The sequence below is a fragment of the Balearica regulorum genome, chromosome 5 (genome assembly GCF_011004875.1).
Source record: "Balearica regulorum gibbericeps isolate bBalReg1 chromosome 5, bBalReg1.pri, whole genome shotgun sequence".
In the NCBI taxonomy this organism is placed as follows: domain Eukaryota; kingdom Metazoa; phylum Chordata; class Aves; order Gruiformes; family Gruidae; genus Balearica; species Balearica regulorum.
Window position 1 is genome coordinate 11,599,427 of NC_046188.1, and position 18,308 is coordinate 11,617,734.

At 39.2% G+C, this 18,308-nt stretch overlaps 2 protein-coding genes across 5 annotated transcripts; one reads left to right on the top strand and one right to left on the bottom strand.

The window, feature by feature from the left end:
• Positions 1-3,478: 3,478 nt before the first annotated feature.
• COA8 (cytochrome c oxidase assembly factor 8) lies at positions 3,479-10,681 on the bottom strand. 3 transcript variants are annotated; one of them, XM_075753445.1, is made up of 5 exons: positions 10,548-10,681; positions 9,638-9,835; positions 8,505-8,568; positions 6,428-6,518; positions 3,479-3,821 (listed from the first exon to the last, which is right to left on the bottom strand). In XM_075753445.1, the coding sequence occupies exons 1-5, from the start codon at positions 10,671-10,673 to the stop codon at positions 3,713-3,715; spliced, it is 588 nt and encodes a 195-aa protein (XP_075609560.1). In that variant the 5' UTR covers positions 10,674-10,681; the 3' UTR covers positions 3,479-3,712. The 3 variants fall into 3 exon arrangements, with proteins under 3 accessions (XP_075609560.1, XP_075609562.1, XP_075609561.1); XM_075753447.1 differs by having other exon boundaries at positions 3,479-4,268; XM_075753446.1 differs by having other exon boundaries at positions 3,479-6,152.
• BAG5 (BAG cochaperone 5) lies at positions 10,585-16,186 on the top strand. 2 transcript variants are annotated; one of them, XM_075753444.1, is made up of 2 exons: positions 10,585-10,720; positions 11,516-16,186. In XM_075753444.1, the coding sequence occupies exon 2, from the start codon at positions 11,544-11,546 to the stop codon at positions 12,894-12,896; it is 1,353 nt and encodes a 450-aa protein (XP_075609559.1). In that variant the 5' UTR covers positions 10,585-10,720; positions 11,516-11,543; the 3' UTR covers positions 12,897-16,186. The 2 variants fall into 2 exon arrangements, with proteins under 2 accessions (XP_075609559.1, XP_075609558.1); XM_075753443.1 differs by lacking the exon at positions 10,585-10,720 and adding an exon at positions 10,804-10,932.
• The last annotated feature ends 2,122 nt before the right edge of the window (positions 16,187-18,308 follow it).

Sequence of the window (18,308 nt, forward strand, 5' to 3'; positions counted from 1 at the left end):
TTTACTTCTAAAAACTGATTTGGACTTTGGGTAGTACTATAAAATAATATCTCTCCTGAGTAAGATCACACTTAAAAACCGATCATGTAATTTTCTGCCTTTTCTATGTCTAGCCAAAAGTACTGCTTTTGTACTTCCACAGCATCTGCTATCGGAATATATCAGTCGACTAAATCTCACATTGCTTGTTAAATTTTAATCCATTAATGAATGCAAAGTCAAGGCATAAAGAAATTATATATATAATGAATACTAATGAGTATGTATTTTAAGATTATTACATTCCATGTACTTATAAACTCTTTTTAAGAAATAAAGTCAAAAGAAATAAGGTAACTTGTGTTTCCTATTTTTTCTGAGAAACAAACCTGAATATTCAATTATAGTTATTCTGTGAATCAGTTTACAGCAATCAGCAGATATAATTTTAAATATGAAAATGTTATTCATGCATATTACAGTTCCAGGCATATATTATCCTTTCCTGAAAACATTTCAATCTCCCAGTCTTTATGCAAAAGCCAGGCCCATGGGCTCTGCACAGGATGTAAATTAAGTTCTTGTTTGGCTAAATCCGATTACCCTGTAGGATACCAATCTTGCTTAGTGATAGTGGAAGCTAAAAATTGCAAGCAGAGCAGTTCCCTTAAAATGGGGCCAGGAAGGGTCAGCTTCTAAATAACAAATCAGAGTTTTGAACTAGATTTTAAATTTATCCCTAAGAATGATCAGTTAAACATAGAAGTTGTCTTCTCAGTAGTTGCTACTTTTAAAACTCCTAATGAAATTGAGAAATGCATTATTTTTTTTTAAGATGTACAGTTCTTTATTAATCATAGTCACTTCAATCCAATCTTGAGCTAGTCTGCCTCTCAAATACGTGCTCTTACTCCTCTCATATTCTATCAAAATTAATGCTCCAATAGAGAAATTCAGTGAATAGCAAAAACCCCCAGGGCTTATCAGAACATAACCACCCCAAGTCAATACAAACTATCTAAAATTATTTGAATATTATCACAACACTGTTGCTTTATTATGCACTTACTGAGCAGACAGATTAGAAAGGCACATGCTGACACCACTAAATATGAAATACTGTTATTCCTTCTGACAGGATTAGCTGAATACCTAAACGATAAGAACACTCCCCTGTATTTTTCCTATACACAGAAAATGTGCACAGAAAAGTCACTCTTTGATCTATTTCACTGGCTTCAGTTACTGTAGCAGGTCTCTGTATACATAAACAATTTATTTTTAGTAGTCTGTGGCAGTTCCTTATTCTTCCTTTGATGTATAAAGGATTTACGATCAATAATATCTGAAAGCAGCTGGCATTATTACAACTCCTCTGAGTCAAGAAAAAAAGTATCAAAAGTAATGCAACGCTGGCAAAAACAATATGGGTTTTGGCTGTTCAGAAAATGTAATTATCTCAGTAAATGTATGTGGTTTTGGTAATAAGACTCAAAATTTCGGATGGATTATTTTTAATAACTTCTCTTCACAGTGGCTTTATTAGATATTCTAAATCAGAGCTCAACACTTACCTAATAAATACCTCACTCCTTCGATAGGCTTTAGATGAAGGGACCCAGCACCCCACACAGACCCTTAACGAAGGCAACGCCACAAAGGCAGGAACTTCAGCTACAAGCAGCTCAGAGCAGAATCCTAGCAGGATGCATCGTATGCTGACTATATTTGTGGGTGACCGACAATAAAATTACACGTTCAGAAAACAGTTTTAACTGTGAATTGACTAAAGGGCAATTCAAACCTTCCATCTGAATTCCTACATCTCCCCCCATGCTAACAGCAGAACACTCAGATCTGCATGATGAGGCATATTCATTCAACTGACCCCTAACACTTCTCCTTGGATTAGTTGTAGTAGTGAATCAATTTCCTGATCTGGTTCAGCAGGCAGACACAAAAATGTCCGTGTTAATAAAAGTGAGCAGTTCAGAAGATGAAAATGCTTCTTTTGATTGACCTCTACCCACTTAAAGCCTATGTGAAACCACCTTAGGGATCTTATGCGTAGGCTGTCAGGACACACAGCTATCACCCACCAGTCCAGGGGGGTTCTGATCTCTGCCTTGCAGGGATATTTTCTTAGATTAGCCAATCAGTCTTTTACATCAGAGCTATTTATTAAAGTGTACATTTGCATTGTGGTCAAAGCTTATATACTGTGAGATACGATTTACTGTAAAGCCCTGAAGAATTACATTACTTACCTGCAGTAGTCTATTTAAAAAAATTATTTTCCTGAAGAAACATGGCATTGTGTAACTTTTTAATATATACCTTTTACAGTACTGATGCAGTAAATAACGTTCACAACTAATATTTTCCTAGAAGTTTTGGTTATCACCTCAGCAAGTATTATTAATGACTGGTTTCATATACTAATAACTCAACAGTTAAAACCACAATTCAGTGACCATTTTAGCCCCAATGAAATGGTGCGATCTGCTACTCTATCATTAATATTTATTTAGTCTTGCAAAGGAATTATTGCAGTTGATACTGACAAAGCTCTTTCTGCTCCAGCTGAAAAAGCCTGTGAATAAATCATGTCATGTTTAGATACGAAAACCAGGTCAATGGCTACTGAACTGGCACTTCCAAAAGCAGAACCTTCCCTACAGCATAGCTTTAGGAGAACACACTTCATTTGACAGCACACATGCTTTTTAACAGAATTCTCTGACAAGGTATTGTATCAAAAAAATCATTTAACTGTATAAATAGTCAGGGAGAACATTCTGAGGAATGGAACTTCTTTCAAATTATAGATCCATGGCATAACATTTTAACTTCATTTAAACCAACCTCCTTCCAATTGATGTTACATACTTTGAGGCCAGAAAACTCCCCTTCAAGTGCCTCAGAGAAACTGGTGAGAATCGCCCATTTTTTGAAAGAAATGAACCAGTAGAAAGCAGTGTGTGTTAGTACTAATGTTCTCCTCCACACAACCAAGTATCAGTTTCCTTTTCTACCAAGATTAAGTGACTGACAATACATCTTTTATTGTCCAGCAACTAAAATCTTTAACCTATGATTGGTAGAGGAACTCTTGTCTATAGGGGGCATAATTCTTTTAATTAAAACAAAATTGTCCAAGAAGATCCTATTGCATTAGTAATTTATAGAAAATCCTATCTTAAATCTTTATTAAAAATAGGAAATAATCACACTGATGATTACTCTAAATTGATTGTATGTATATTCACAAATCATACTTGTTCCTTCAGCCATGTTGTATTACTTGTGGATAGCAACTGCCCCAGACAGACAACTGCTGCAAAATGACGCTTTTTTGTCTTTATATACTAACATAGTTGGTGGAGACATTCTCTGACCAGAGTTCAAAGTACAACAGACTGAATCACATTTAGGAGCTATGACTCTAAAAATGTGACAGTTGCAATCCCTTCCATTTAACATAAACAAGAAACACCTCTGGATAGTTTTCTCAGTTGTATTTTGGTTGGGAAATATTTAGATATTCTTGCAATAAAAGGTAAAGGAAATCTACATAGCAGTTATAAATTAAGCCCAATGGCAACTTTTATTTACATAGTTTAACAAACAGATTCAAGCAATTATTACATTAGTCATTCGGATTCTGAGCATCACCATAAACAACAAGTTTATAGCAGGCCTAGCTAGTGTTGCATTCTTCATGGAGCTGCGATCACCGATTTCCAACATTTTTCTTTTTCCAACGAAGCCGCCTCAGAGCTCTTGCCAGTGCTACTTGTCCCATGAGGAATGTGATAGTAAAGTTACGTTTATACCAATCTCTAGGATTCCAAAGCCAGGAAAATCATCAGCACGCAGAACAAGAACAGGAGAAAGGCACATGATTATATTAAAATATCCTTTGGAATTGACAAGTGACAATTCAGTGACAACATGCTTTTCCATTCTTTGTGGCAACAATTTTCATGCCTAATTAGAGTTAAATAACCTATAAAAAGGTTTATGAATATCCACATCCATGAACAGATTACATGTAGACTGTAGGGCTATAACCATTGAGAACTTAACTGTAAAAAAGTTAAGGGATGGGTAGTGTTATGACCAATTGCATTTGGAATCAGGTAAGATAAAATAATTGTAACCATGTCTCAGAAGTAAAGCAGATCAGCAAACTACCTAGAAGAATTTCCTACCAGTGCTGTGCTACGGGTAGGATTTGTTTGTGCATGTATGAAAATGCATGTGTTGGCAAGGGCACAGCTGGTCACCTATAAAGGGGAGAAAAATAAAATGACACTTCAAAGACTAACTGTATAACCCAATACAGGAAACATTAGGTTTCTAACGCAGTACTCTTTAAAGATGATGCCTTTAATATTGCCAGACTTAGTGTTTAATATCTTTAAATAGTTTTTAGGCAGCATGCATGACTTCTGGAGCCAATTCAAGATACAGATCAGATAGTCTGTATCAACCTCTGAGAACTTGCTTCAAATTCTTGCCCCTGTTACAAACTAATTTCCTAATTTCTTTGTAATTTCCAACAAGGATCACTCCCCCATTTTGTAAAATGCTGCAGAAACAATAGAATATACTTATTGTAGAACTAGGAGGGAATATTAAGGGATTTAGGTCTTCTCTTGAGATGTCTGTGGAAAACCTTGCATGTACAGATCTAACATAAACTTGAGATACTAACTTCTCAGTAAGGATAGTGGCCAAAATTATGCTGACAAGCAGCACTGATCTACCCCCTGAAATGTCATGTTAAATCACAATATCACGCTAACATTGCAACTGCTTCTTTTCCCCTTTCATGTCTTATTTCCTATACCCTTCTTGAATTTTTTTTTCCTAAACTACACTGTATTTCCAGTCTAAGTATCCTGAACTAAATATTCATGGTGTCTATGCACAGCCATTGTTTCAATTTTAACTAGATTTTAGAATTTGCAACACTTCAGCAGCCGCAGTTTTCAGGCCAGCTGGCAACACTGCAAAAGAACATACAGCTGAATGCATAACCAGATTTTTATAAATACGACCCCTCAATCAGAATGCCTGTTAAAAACTCCACTGATTTCAGGGCTGTGCAGTTCCACTTTGAAACTACAACGATGCAGCTTACACTACCCGATTTTACAAGGCAGCAACAAGGAAGGTCATGTTTAGGCGCAAAGCCTGAACTCTCTTACCACGAAGACGGGACGCTATCCCAACGTCACTACAACAATGGCATCGGGTGACCAGTTTTAAGATAACCTATTTGGTTTCTCACTCATCAGTTACAGGCAATTTGAACAACAATCCTCCTATTAAAAGAATTTTTTACTTTCCATCTTTTCATGCTGTTGTCTAGGTTTTTAGTGAGGTTTCACGCCCTGCCACCCCCCCGTGGGCAAGACAAGATGTGCATATTTGTTTTAAATATTTGTTAAAGTAAAATTGTACTTACAGTATAGTGTTATGGTATATGCACAATACATACAAAGAATCCTAAACCACAATTTGTTGTAGATCAGTTATAGTGATGGTAGAATTCTCACTAGCATTATACCATTAGGAACCCACTAACACTTGACACCTTTGAGCCCAATAATCTTTCAATCCAATGCAGAGAAGAAACTGAAGTTGTGTTTTCATGTTCAGTGGACAGTGCTACTGTAACTGGACTAAGTACTCTCCTCCTCCAGCTTCTCATTCCTTGCCCTCTACCAAGTGTGCACAGCTACTAGCAGGGTAACATGTGTTTGCAAGTCATTTTTCAGTTGTTCCAGATCCCAAATCGTTCTATCAAGTTACTGTACAAACAGTAATGCTGAAACAATGCAGCAGATGCTGTGAAGAGGCATGGAGGACGGGGGCTTATCCAGTTATAGCCGAGGTTCTACATAGGATGAGTTCACGTTATCATTTTACTAATGCTTCACCACACAAGATGACCTCAAACTCAAGGCTAATCACTTTCATTTTTACTGTGTGCTTGCAAAATAATATAGCCAAGAATACTAACTATTATCCTCATTAAACCATTTTCGTTTGAGATTAATCACATTTACCAGTCCTTATTTACCAGTCAACTATATATAGAAATTTCAACTGGTTTACTTGCATATTTATCAGTTTCAATTAGCAGCATGAAAAGACCCATGCTGTAAGAGGAAAAACTGAGACAAGATCAGGCACTCAATCTCAGACATGATATTCATCTCTCCACTACATCAACAATAAGCAGTAGAACTCAAATGATAATGCAAATTTCTGTCAAATGCTAATAATAGCATTTAAAAAAACCCATTTTCTAAAATGATAGTTTTATGTGCAGCTTTACCAATTATGGAAAAAAAAGTTCACATTTTAAATTTGATCCTACACCTTTCACTTAGTCCGTAATGTATAATAGCCAACATAAATACCTTCTACATACCTGTTATACTGCATATGCTTTCTAAAATTTTTACTTAGAAAGTCCTTGTAAAAGTCAGCCATTTCTTCTGCATTCAGTGTTGCTTTTTGACCTGAAAATAAGTTTTGGCATAACAATGTCAAGATAATTCTTTGGATTAAAACACTGGCTTCAGATGCAGGAGAGCTAGGTCTGACTCCTTGTTCCTACAAGCTTCCTGTGTAACTCTGAACAAGTTAATATGCTTTTATCTTCCAACTTTTTAAAACTTATCTAGGGAGCACAGCAGATTAAAAATACTGATCATCTTGAAACTTATTACTTGTGAAAGTGATTATGTTTATCAGATTTTTATTATTTAGGGAACTGGTAGACCCCCTATAAAAAAAAATCCATAGATCTAGGAGTATCTATCCTTTGAATAAAATTAATCTCTCATGGGGCTGAAGTCTAAACAGCACCAGTAAAAGCACTTAGTAACTTAAATTTTCCCCCTAAAGCAAGTCCATATATACAGAAAGAACACTATCCATGACTGACGTGATATTTTCAGATGTATATTTTTTTCTCTTGCTGTTGATAAATTTCAAATAACTAATACTAAAGAATGTATATTATTAAATCTGACATCTCAGAACATAGTAGACAACTATTTTGTGAAGAAGCACGTACAAAAAATGACTTTGAATATGCCAATCTCATAAGCAGAATATAAGAGGAGACGGATTCTCTCCACAGAACTTGAAAACCTGTGGCTACAGCACAGGTGAAGAATCCTGAGAACCAACTCTACCAGATAATTCCTATACAAACCTGGCACTTTCAATGTTTCTGAAATGAAGGTCAAATTTGAATGTCCCAGGGAACAGGGATATGATGAGGGAGCTGGAATTGTGATATTCATCTTGCTAATGTTCCAAAATGCATTTTAAAACTCCTGAGACTGATCGTAGAAGTGTAAATGATGACAAATAGAACTGATCAGTAATTTACAAATCTAATATATAACAATGGATTACCATACTATGGGATAAATTTACTCTAAGACTACTTGAAGGCTGCCTACTTCACACCTACAGTTAATTTCGTTGTTCATACTGGTATCAACAGAACTGATCGTAGATTCACTTTTATGTAAGTTTTGTTCCAACAGTTCATGTATATTGTTATTACTCTTATTTATGTATACACACAGAGCTGTCTCACAGAACAGAGTTAATCAACACATGCAGCCAATATAATTTTATTTCTAAGGGATGTACATGCTTACTATTTTTTATTTCTAGGGTATAAAAACAAAAACCCAAAAAGGCAATACAAAAGAAGCATGTTCTAAACACCACCGAATTTAATTAGAGTTATTTCTCAACCACACACTGATCACCAGGATACAAACAGAAGAGAAAAATAATGGCCTGTGATATACAGAAGATCAGGGCAGTTGCTTGACTAAGCTCAAACAGATGATTAGTCTATGAACAAAATGTTCAACCTCATACTACAATGGCTAATTCACTGTTGTTATGAAGGCATCTTGTTATCAGTTTCACATAATGACTGAGAGAGGCAACTATTTTACGGCAACTGCACTCAGGCAAAGACAGGCAGATAGCAGCTGCTGTCTCCTCAGAAGCTGTCTTATTCTCCCTCAAGGAAAAATATTGCATTCACTGTATACACTATGGACCTGAAGCCAAGGAGCGTGAATTTATCCACTCAACCATAATACGCACTTGAAGCAAATGCTCTGTATGTTTAGCTCAGCTAGCTCACTAGGTTAGGAGGTGTGAGAGGAAAAAGCCCTTTCCTCCTCAGACTACAGAATGGTTATATTACTTGGCTAGGATTTCAGCACATTCCCTCCAGCTGCGGGGAAGGAATTAGGGGAAGAACAGTGCAACAGATGATCTGACCCCCACATGCACATATCTGAAGAGCTCCTCCCCCCCTTTTTTTTTTAATCATGCTCCTGAAAACACTTTTAAATCCTACTCTCAAGATTTAGTTGTGACAGAACACAAAGAGCATAAACTAACAACATTCAAAGTTAAACAGAATTCAGAATGCATCCTAAACTATAAACAAAGATCTCACTAACCTGTTTCATCTCTCATTTCCAGACCCTTGGCTTTCAGTCTTGAATAAATAAACTCTTCTTTTTCCTAAAATATGTTTTTCCATATTAGAATCTGATGTAGTCAGTCCTTAAAGTTAACCATGGTTTTTAATCACATAGCAGTGTCGCACTTAATACCCTCTGAAATAACAAGCAACTCATTATACTTGGAAATGTCAACAAAATGCTTTCCTGAATCCAGTGACCTAGTTAAACCGGTAACTTTGTAGTGAGATCTTACTACCTGCATGCATCAATTAATTCATGTAAGCATTCTACTGAAACATATAAAACTTATTTATGGAGTAAAGTTACAGCTGAGCTTCAGTATCATTTGACAGGACCCATAAGACGAACTGCGAAGATTTGCTGTATTGTATAACTGAGAATTTGAGCATAGAGAAAAACATGCAGCCTTAAAAAACTGAAATTACTTAGGTGGAAACAGTAATTATTTGTACATAAGTTTTTCAAACTTAGAGAGCAGTTCTATGGAATTAAAAAAACGAGCTTCATTTTCTCTGAGATCTTCGCAAGTTTTGGGAGGATATGATGATCAAAGATCACCACAAATGATGGTGAATTACTGAACCATTACTGTTCTTCCAACAAAATTCAGTGTAACCAATGCTGTCATCAGGAAAGACGACAGACCATGACTTAAAAGCCCCCACTTTTAGCCTTGCTGGGGTACACTGCCAGTGCAACAGGGCATGTTCCTCATTTACCCTTGGTGATTACACCCAATTTCTCTCACTTATGACAGAGCAAGAAGAGGTACAGGATCATTTTCAACAGCCACTCTAGTCACAGACAACTCCTGCACAGAGGGCGGCTACAACTTTATATTTTCAGTGCAAGATAGGAAAAAGGCAAATATCATTACATGCCACTAAACAGCAACAAAATATGCAGGCTCTTTAGTTTTGTACGTCATTTTAAAGAAATGAATGACAAAAAAGTAATTTCCACAAAGACACTATGTGTATTAAAAGAAACACTATCAATTACCAGCCAGTAACAGTGGGCGGAACTGAACCCTACCTCAGGAGAACAAACCCCCTGATTTTGGGTGGGCGGGCGCAGAGTGACACCGGGCATCACGGCGGGCTCACCTGGCGGAAGGTGCGGTTGTGCTGCGCCCAGAAGTGCTGGTCGCAGGCCTGGGCCTCCTGCCGTGCCTCCCGCAGACGCCGCTCCAGGGGCGACTCCTCAGGGGGCACGTAGAAGATGACTGGCCGCAGGTTGGAGTGCTTGTCAGGGGGACCGATCCAGTCGTTACAGGAGTGTGCGGGGGGGCTGAAACCCAGACCCTTGGAAATACAGGCAGAGTTCATTATGATCACGTTAGCAGTTTTTGAAGAACATCCCGATTTGAAATAAATTACAAAACGCAACCTTAAAACATATAAGCAGAACAAGTTCAGAAATTATGTACATTCATTTATCCTGACTAAAAACTATGATATGTTTAAAATTGACTTTTATTTAGAAATACGCTACAGAGAAGATATCTTTAACTCTTTTCCAACAAACACGATTTTTTTTAAAAGCAATTTTTTTTTGTTGTTTTTGTATCACTGATATTCCACTTCATTAAAATATTTGATGGCAAGAACTAGCAAGTATGTATGTCTTCCTAAATGCTGCTTTCTTCGTGCAACCTAAACACGCAGAAGCGTGTGGCTGTTCAGACCAAGCTGAGGAAGACTTGGCTCTAACAGCCCGTAACTTACCGCTCCGTGTGTAAAAGCGTTTTACTCCCCTTGTGCCTGAGCGCAGGCCTGCTGTTTACAAACACAGAAATACGTAATACATAAACCACTAGAGGCCGCGGGAAACTCGGACTTTGATCGGGACGCATCCGCCCAGCGGCACTGAGAGTTACCGCGGGGGCAGCCAGGGCGGCCTCCCCCGCCCCCCTCAGGGCTCCGCGGAGGCGGGAGACCCCGAGGCCTCCCCCGCGGCAGGCTGGCTGCAGGACGCAGGTGTCCGTCCTCCTCCCCCCATCCCACCCGGATTTACCGCGCTCTCCTGCCGCTCCCCGCGCTGAGCCGTGGGGCCACCGCCGGCTGAGAAGGAGGAAGAGGAGAAGAGGAGACGGCAGTGCCGGCAACAGCCGCCCCCCCGCAGCGCCCGGGCCGCCGCCATTGCCCGTCTCCTGCCGGCGACCGGCGCTTTACGGCGGTGTCGCAAAGGCAAGGCCTCCCGGAGCGCGGCGCCGCGATCGGGGGCGGTGCTGGGGAAAGGGCCGCGTGCCTTGGCCGCGCTGTTCCCGCCTCCTCCTCCTCCTCCTCCTCCTCCGCCGCCACCGCCCGGCCGCGGGGCGGGGCTCCTGGGGTTAGCTGCCGCTCGGCCCGTGGCGCAGCGCCGGGCCGGGCAGCGGGTCCTCGGCCAGGGTGGCAGGCGGGTGAGGTGGCCGGGGCAGGGCGGGCAGGGGCCGGGCGGGGGCGTTACGGGCGGGGGCGCTGGGGGGGTTTGCTCCGGGGGGGGGTGTGTGGATCGGGCCCCATCGCTGGGGGGGGGGGGGCGGGAAGTCGCTGCCGGGGGGCGTGGGGGGGGCGGACTGCCAGAGCGGGGAGCGCCGGCTGTGGGGCCTGTGCGGGGCAAGGCAGCCCTGTCCTGGGGTTGTGGCACCCCGAGGGCGGTCGGGTGTTGCCGCTGTTTTTCCCCGGTGCCCGGTTTGTTCTGCGATGCCTTCAGCAGCAGAGCAGGTGGGGAAGGGAGGGCTGAAGGTTGTGGGCAGACGCTAAGAGGTGGTGGTGTGGTAACTGAAGCATCACCCCTGCAGCCCGAGTGGGAAAGAGGTGTGAAACAACAGCCGAATAGCTATGAAATGTCAGCCAAGTGCTTTATTCTTATTGCTGGCAATACTGAAAATAGCTGTAATGCTGAGGTGCTTCAAGATGTCGTGAAAGTTGTTACATGTGGCATAATGAAGTGCTTGCATAGCACTTCATTAATCACAAGTCTCGTGCTTACTTCCCTTGTAGTTCATCTGAAACTGGATGAAAGAAGAGAATGGATATGGGTAACCAACACCCATCCATAAAACGGTTGCATGAAATACAGAAGGAAGTCAAAGAGATTGAACAGCAAGTGGCAGTCTTCAGTGGTCTGTCTACTGATCGAGATTACAAGAAATTAGAAAGGAGCCTTACTAAACAGCTTTTTGAAATAGATTCTGTAGACACCGAAGGAAAGGGGGATATTCAGCAAGCCAGAAAACGAGCTGCTCAGGAAACAGAGAGGCTGCTTAAGGAACTGGAACAAAATGCAAACCATCCGCGCAGACTGGAAATAGAGGCTATATTCAAGGAGGCACAGTCACTTGTGGAACGTGAGATTACGCCTTTTTACAAAGGAGGTAACTGTATAAGTGACGAATTTGAAGAAGGTATTCAGGACATTGTATTGAGGCTTACCCAGGTGAAAACTGGAGGGAAAGTTTCTCTACGCAAAGCAAGATATCGCACTCTGACAAAAGTATGTGCTGTTCAGGAGATTATAGAAAGCTGTGTAAAGCAACAGCTGTCCCTGCCACTCTCTAATGATGCGCATCCTTCTGTCTCCAAAATTAACTCTGTAATGTGTGATGTGAACAAAGCAAGAGGAACTCTTATTGCGCTTCTAATGGGAGTGAGTAGTAATGATACCTGCAGGCATCTCTCCTGTGTGCTTACAGGCCTCATTGCTGATTTGGATGCTTTAGATGTCTGTGGTCGCACGGAAATAAGAAATTACAGAAAGGAAGTAGTGGAAGAGATCAATAAATTGCAGAAATACCTGGACTTGGAAGAAGAAGCAAATTCTACTCACGCTTACGATTTGGCACAAAATCAGTCCATTCTAAAAATAGAAGAGATCCGCAAGAAAATGAAGGAAGTTAATTCTTTACTTTCAAAAACAGAGAATGCTTCTGATTTGTATTTGGGATCCAAAGCAGAATTGCAGGGATTAATTGCCCACTTAGATGAGGTGAGTCCAGGAAAAAACCCCTGTATTAGAGAAGCCAGGAGAAGAGCAGTAATAGAAGTTCAAACTCTTATAACGTATATTGATTTGAAGGAAGCGCTTGAAAAAAGGCAAATGTATCCTGAGCAAACTGCTGCCGAACATCAGTCTCATAAAGCAGTTTGGACTGTTCTTGGAAACTTGTCTCAAATTCAGCAGGAGGTGATTTCATTTGATGGAAACAGAACAGATAAAAATTACATGAGATTGGAAGAACTTCTTACGAAACAACTTCTAGCACTTGATGCTGTTGATCCACAAGGCGACGAGCGGTGTAAGGCTGCCAGAAAGCAAGCGGTAAAGCTTGCACAGAATATTCTTTACTATCTGGACATGAAAACAGATGAATGGGAGTACTGAAACAGCCATGGCCTAACATAGAAGAACGTTTTTTCCTTTGGCACTTTATGCAGACCATTGGCAGCACGTAATAAAAGTGGTGTGTTCTGTGCTTGCTTAAATCATGGAGATTGCATAAGCAGTTGACTTGGCTATATGTCTGCTATCCCACGCAGTCACCCACTTGCCATGGCAACTGTCAGTATACCATCAGCAATTCTGGTCATTGCTATAAGCAAGGAAGTGTGATTTTCTGAAGGAATAGCTTAACACTTGATGAACAGCTTCTTTCCTTTTCCTGTTTTGTTTTAATAACTTTGTGCAATGTTCAGTGAATGCAGATTTTTCAAAGATGCAGAAACTTCCTTATGGTACAGTACTGGCAAAACTATTTAAAGAAGACTGGACCTGAAAATTAGTATTCAAGCATGAGGCTCCATTGAGCAATTTCACAGCCGCCTGGGTATACACTTAATGTGTTGTTACAACAGAAGGTATTAAGTGCAAAAAACCTGTTGGCTTTTGGGTTGTACTTGATTTATTCCATCCATCACACCTTTCTGGGTATTTAGATTTCTCACTTAATGGAGCTATAATGCCAGCTGCAAATTAGCATTTACACAGGTAAAGCCAATTATGTCTATTTTTTGTAATACCTGAACCCTCTGGTTTGCAAAAACAGGTCTTCTGTTGGTGGAAACTATTTCAAATTGTTGCTTTTACTGAGACTCGGAGAGGAAAATCTGTACATATATACTGACCAGATAAATGGGATTTTGAGAATTTCACACTGCCATCCATAAACCCCTGAAAACTGCACTGAACTTTATTTAATGGCTGCTTAGGTGTCTTTTTAACCTCTGCTGTTAGATCTGGTTTTGACTTGTCTTTTCACATTTGGTGAAAACAGAAACAGAATTCACTTTGACGTGAACAAGCATTTTGGAATTATTTTTGTAAAATTGGGTAGTTAGCTATAAAGATGTCCCTAATGATGTAAATTTCATACTGGTCAGGTGTGGCTTCAAGCATGTCTTGGAAAAGACTTGTGGCAAATGTCTCTCCTTGCAACTCATCACCTAATTGTTTTAGTAACTTTGTAAATAAGCTTGCTTGTACTGTTGTATGCACCTACCTTTTTATTTGTGGCTGCTAGTGCCAATCACATTTCTACTATAGCATGGTTTTTGGCATTTTTTTGAGAGCATGGCATTAAACCGAATTAATTATAAAGATATATTTAATTATGGATACTTTGCACTTCGCTCTTTCATGTTGAATTAATGAGTTATTGTTCTGTAGATGATGATTTGCACCACTTCAAGGAGTAAAAACCATTTCGGGTGTTAAAATAAATATTTTTAGATCTATTTTTGTCTGATTAGAAAAGACAATACTGTCTGTGAGAGACAAGTGCCTTTATGACACCACTAACTTGCACAGTCTTATGTAGATACAGGAACTGTTTACTGGCAGCTTGATAGGCTTATAGTCTTTGCAAACTGGATTTCTCACATAGATATAATTCTACTATAATATATGTCAAGTTAACATCATATAATAGGTGACAGTTGTTCTACAGAGTCCTGAGAATGAGTATAAAATTTGGGAAATACAGATTCTGCTTAAAAATGAATGTATTGATGTGGAGATGGGGGACTTTGGGCAGGTCTTCTGCGCCTATTGCTACAAGAAGGAGAGAATAGGTTTGCTCCATAACGTGCTTTGAGATGTTGATGAAAGGCTGTGTAACTTCAGGGTGTGAATATGTTTTGTTTGTGATTGTACAGGTGATTGCTTTGCAATTTTACTTGCCAAAAACAATCTATTTTTTCAATTAATTAAGTACAGCGCCTAAGGCACAATTTGGCAATGACAGAATGTTTGTTGGAGGATTCTCTCTGCTCCTTCCGAGATACAGCCCTGTTGAATTTATCTCTCCTTGCCTCAAAAAATCATCTCTTCTAGTTAAACTTCCGATCTATATTTATATATTACGTGGCTAACACAGAATTTTAATAATGTTATTCACCTGAATTATTTTACTCATTTCAACCTTTCTACATGTTTGAACTGCAACTTCTGATTTGCACTTACATTTTTTAGGAAATACAAGAATTTGATAGTGTAATGATACTCATTTTTCTTTAATATTACTGTCAGGTCTGCAGTGGTTACCCGTAGATTGTTAAACAATTTAGTGTCCGTGTTCTCTGGAGGTTACGTGTAGCTTTATAAATGTTTCAACCTGTTACATAAAAATGAGTGAGTATAGTTTTCAGATCTGTTCTATTTTAAATTGGTATGTCTTTTAGCTTTTCTGAATGAATTGTTATGCCTGTGTCTCTAAGGAGGCAAATGTGTAAGGTTAGTGTAATTTTGACTGAGTAGAGTTCAGTAGCAAGATATTGTGTGGATTAAGCTTTTTTCCACTGTTCTATAATCTAATAAATTGACTATTTAATTTTTATGGTAAAATACTCATCTGAAATGGGATTAATTCACAGTTTTTGCATGAATGAAAATAATAAACTAAATCTGCTTAATCAAAAAAATAATGCACAGATTTCTCAAAATCTTGCTTTTGTGCTAAAGAATATAATTTTTCTGATTTTTATATCCAAAGATTGAGGGACACACAACTTTTCTTTCCAATACGGTAGGCTAAAATAATCAAAATGTAAATGGACCAAATTTCAAAAGCCTGCATTTTACTGCTATACTGAAATATAGTAACTTTTCTGTGTGCTGTGTAATCTATCTTAGAGCAAAATAAATTATTGGATATTCAGAGGAGAGGTAATCCTACATCGTGATTCCTATTTGTTAATTTATTTCTTTTTAAACTAGTTTTCTTTAGTTATGTCAGTGTTTATTTTTGTTGTTTACCACTCAAAGTGGTTTTTCTGTGTTACCAGTTTGGAGATTTTTGTTAAGTATGGTTCCTACTTTTTCAATTTAACAGAAATCAGTGTATGTGCTCCTTATGGTGTATATGTCTTGAATTAATGCTGTGTAGGATATGTCATTTGTATATACAAATTCAAGATTAAATATTGCAGTGTTACATTCTTGATTATTAATAAAAATACAATACTACCTTTTACTAGGTATTCATTTGAATGTTATGCCCTGCTGCCTTTCTCTATTTTTGAATGTGAGTTATCAGAATGTAAATGATTTTTGTCTTAGAAAAAGTGTTTTTATTAAACATACAGACATAAAGCTCTTTTTTTTTTCTTCCTTTAAAAGTTTGCTTTTTCACTGCTGTATTTATGACAATAAAGTTCTCTGTGTGGAAACCACTCCTAGCTCTACTTGCTAAATCTAGTGCCTTCCTGTTTTCTCTGCATCCAGCCTTGCCTTATAATAATTACATCAGTCGCTTGCATTCTTCCTTCAGCAATAGCTTTGCATACTCCTGGGCTTCAGCTGGATGATTGCTGCAAAAATGCTTGTGACTGTTTTGAGATCTTGCCACTTTTCTGTTGAAGGATGCTGCCTTAACGGATGAGCTTGCAAAACTGATGGTATGAAGTCTCTTCATGTGCAAAGTCAATGTGGATTGAAGAGCCTTTAGTAGGAGTTAAACTAATCTGGTTTTAAACTGTGTAGATGAGGCATGTTCACATGATTGTTCTGATGGCTCAGGATGTTTTCTCAAGATGCAGTGAGCCAAGTTACCAGCTCACTGCTGATGGAAATCAGAAATTCTATTTCTGTCCAGAAAGCCGCTGGCTTTGTGCAGTTTATGCTGCTTGGCCAACTCCCATGAGCTGATTTAATCCAATAAAACAGGAGAAAACAAACTCAACAAAAATGGAAGAGGGAGTTTTCTGTGGGTTTAGTGAGTGAAATTGGCTTGTAGAAAAGCTTTGTGGGGGCCAGAGCTACTGCAAAATGAATGGATGGGTCTTGATCATGGGTTAGGGAGCAGATTTTAAGATTTTCAGTAGCAGTACATCATTAGATCAACCTGCATAGTTAAATTTCTGGATGAGAAAGAAGGACAAGGTGGCACTATCAACTCCTACAGACAAGTAGGAATTTCCTGCATTAGTAATGGAATATGATGAGGGGAATACAAATGAATCCTGCACAGAAAATAAACCACTTGCTTTCAATTGCTCTTCTGTGTTACACAGTAAGTGTTCATGCAATAGAAAGCACAGGTGGTTGTGTTGAAATACAATCTGCAAAACATTGGTTAAGAGCAAGATTTATAAAGGTTGAATGTTGTTATAGGTAACAAGTTCATGGTATCTTCTTTCTCTCCCTTTTAACAATATAGCTTATTTGAAGGAAATACATTCTTCAAAGACCAGTAAATCATCTGGGCAATGGCCCTAGGTGTTGCTGAGCTAGCTGCTGACCTGTTTGTCTTGATCAGCTGTTTACTCGTCAAAGGAGAGAATTTGCTTTTGGTGAGAATTTTTTTGAGTGTGTTTGGGACAGGCAGATTTTTAGTGCCTGAAATGGTTTAGCTGGAAAAACTGTATTTTATTTCCATATAGGCGTATCCTTTCCTTTGGAGAATTCTCAGCTGAGAACTTCTGAAGGAGTAGAAGAACTTTAGTACTGAACTCATGGATTGAAGGCCCCGGGGGTTTAAGGTGGCTGCATGTATTTGTTGGCTGGTCTGGATATCATTCTGTTTTGCTACATGAAACAATAACGCACATAATGCTTTCAGTTATATTAGTAGGCGTGTCCATGTCAGCTGAAAGCTGGTCATTAACTGAAGAAGCTGAGGATGAGGTGTGCTTTTGTTGAGGGCTTTGCACAATGCTTATCCTTTCTCTCTGCAGTGTTTGGTTCTGAGGACTGCCAAACACAGATGAATGCATGACTTGCACTAGTTGTCAGCTCAAAAATAATGAGGATCCTTTCTAAGTCTGCAAACTCTTCCTACAGGACATAAATTGTAGCAAAGTTTGCCATTAGAAATGAAAAGTACAATGAGTTTCTTAATTGGGCCATTTCTCCTGAATTAGTTTTGCCAGACAGGCCTCTGCACCACAGGAGTTCTTTGTGAAACCTGTATTTCAGGCAGCTAATCAAAAGCATCTCACAAGGGAAGAAACACAATGATGCAGTGCTACGTCCTTCATAAGGTCCTGTCTTACTTATCTCCCCAATTGTATTGACTCCGGAACAGATACCCAAAACCAAATCTGTGATCGTGACCACCAAGAGGTCTATAAGCTATATCAAAAAACCAAAGAAGCAGAGAGGAGGAAAACAAAACATAAAACTAGTAAAGTTGTCAGGCTGTTGTTTGACCGACCTCTTTTAGTTTTACGACATAAGAAAAGCAAGCAAAGCAAAGTTCCCTTTTGCCTTGCTGCAGTTAAACCTACTCTACACTCTCAAGTTCAACATTGGTTTCCACCCTAGGTCACCCTACATGCTCCTCCTGGGCACAGTCCAACC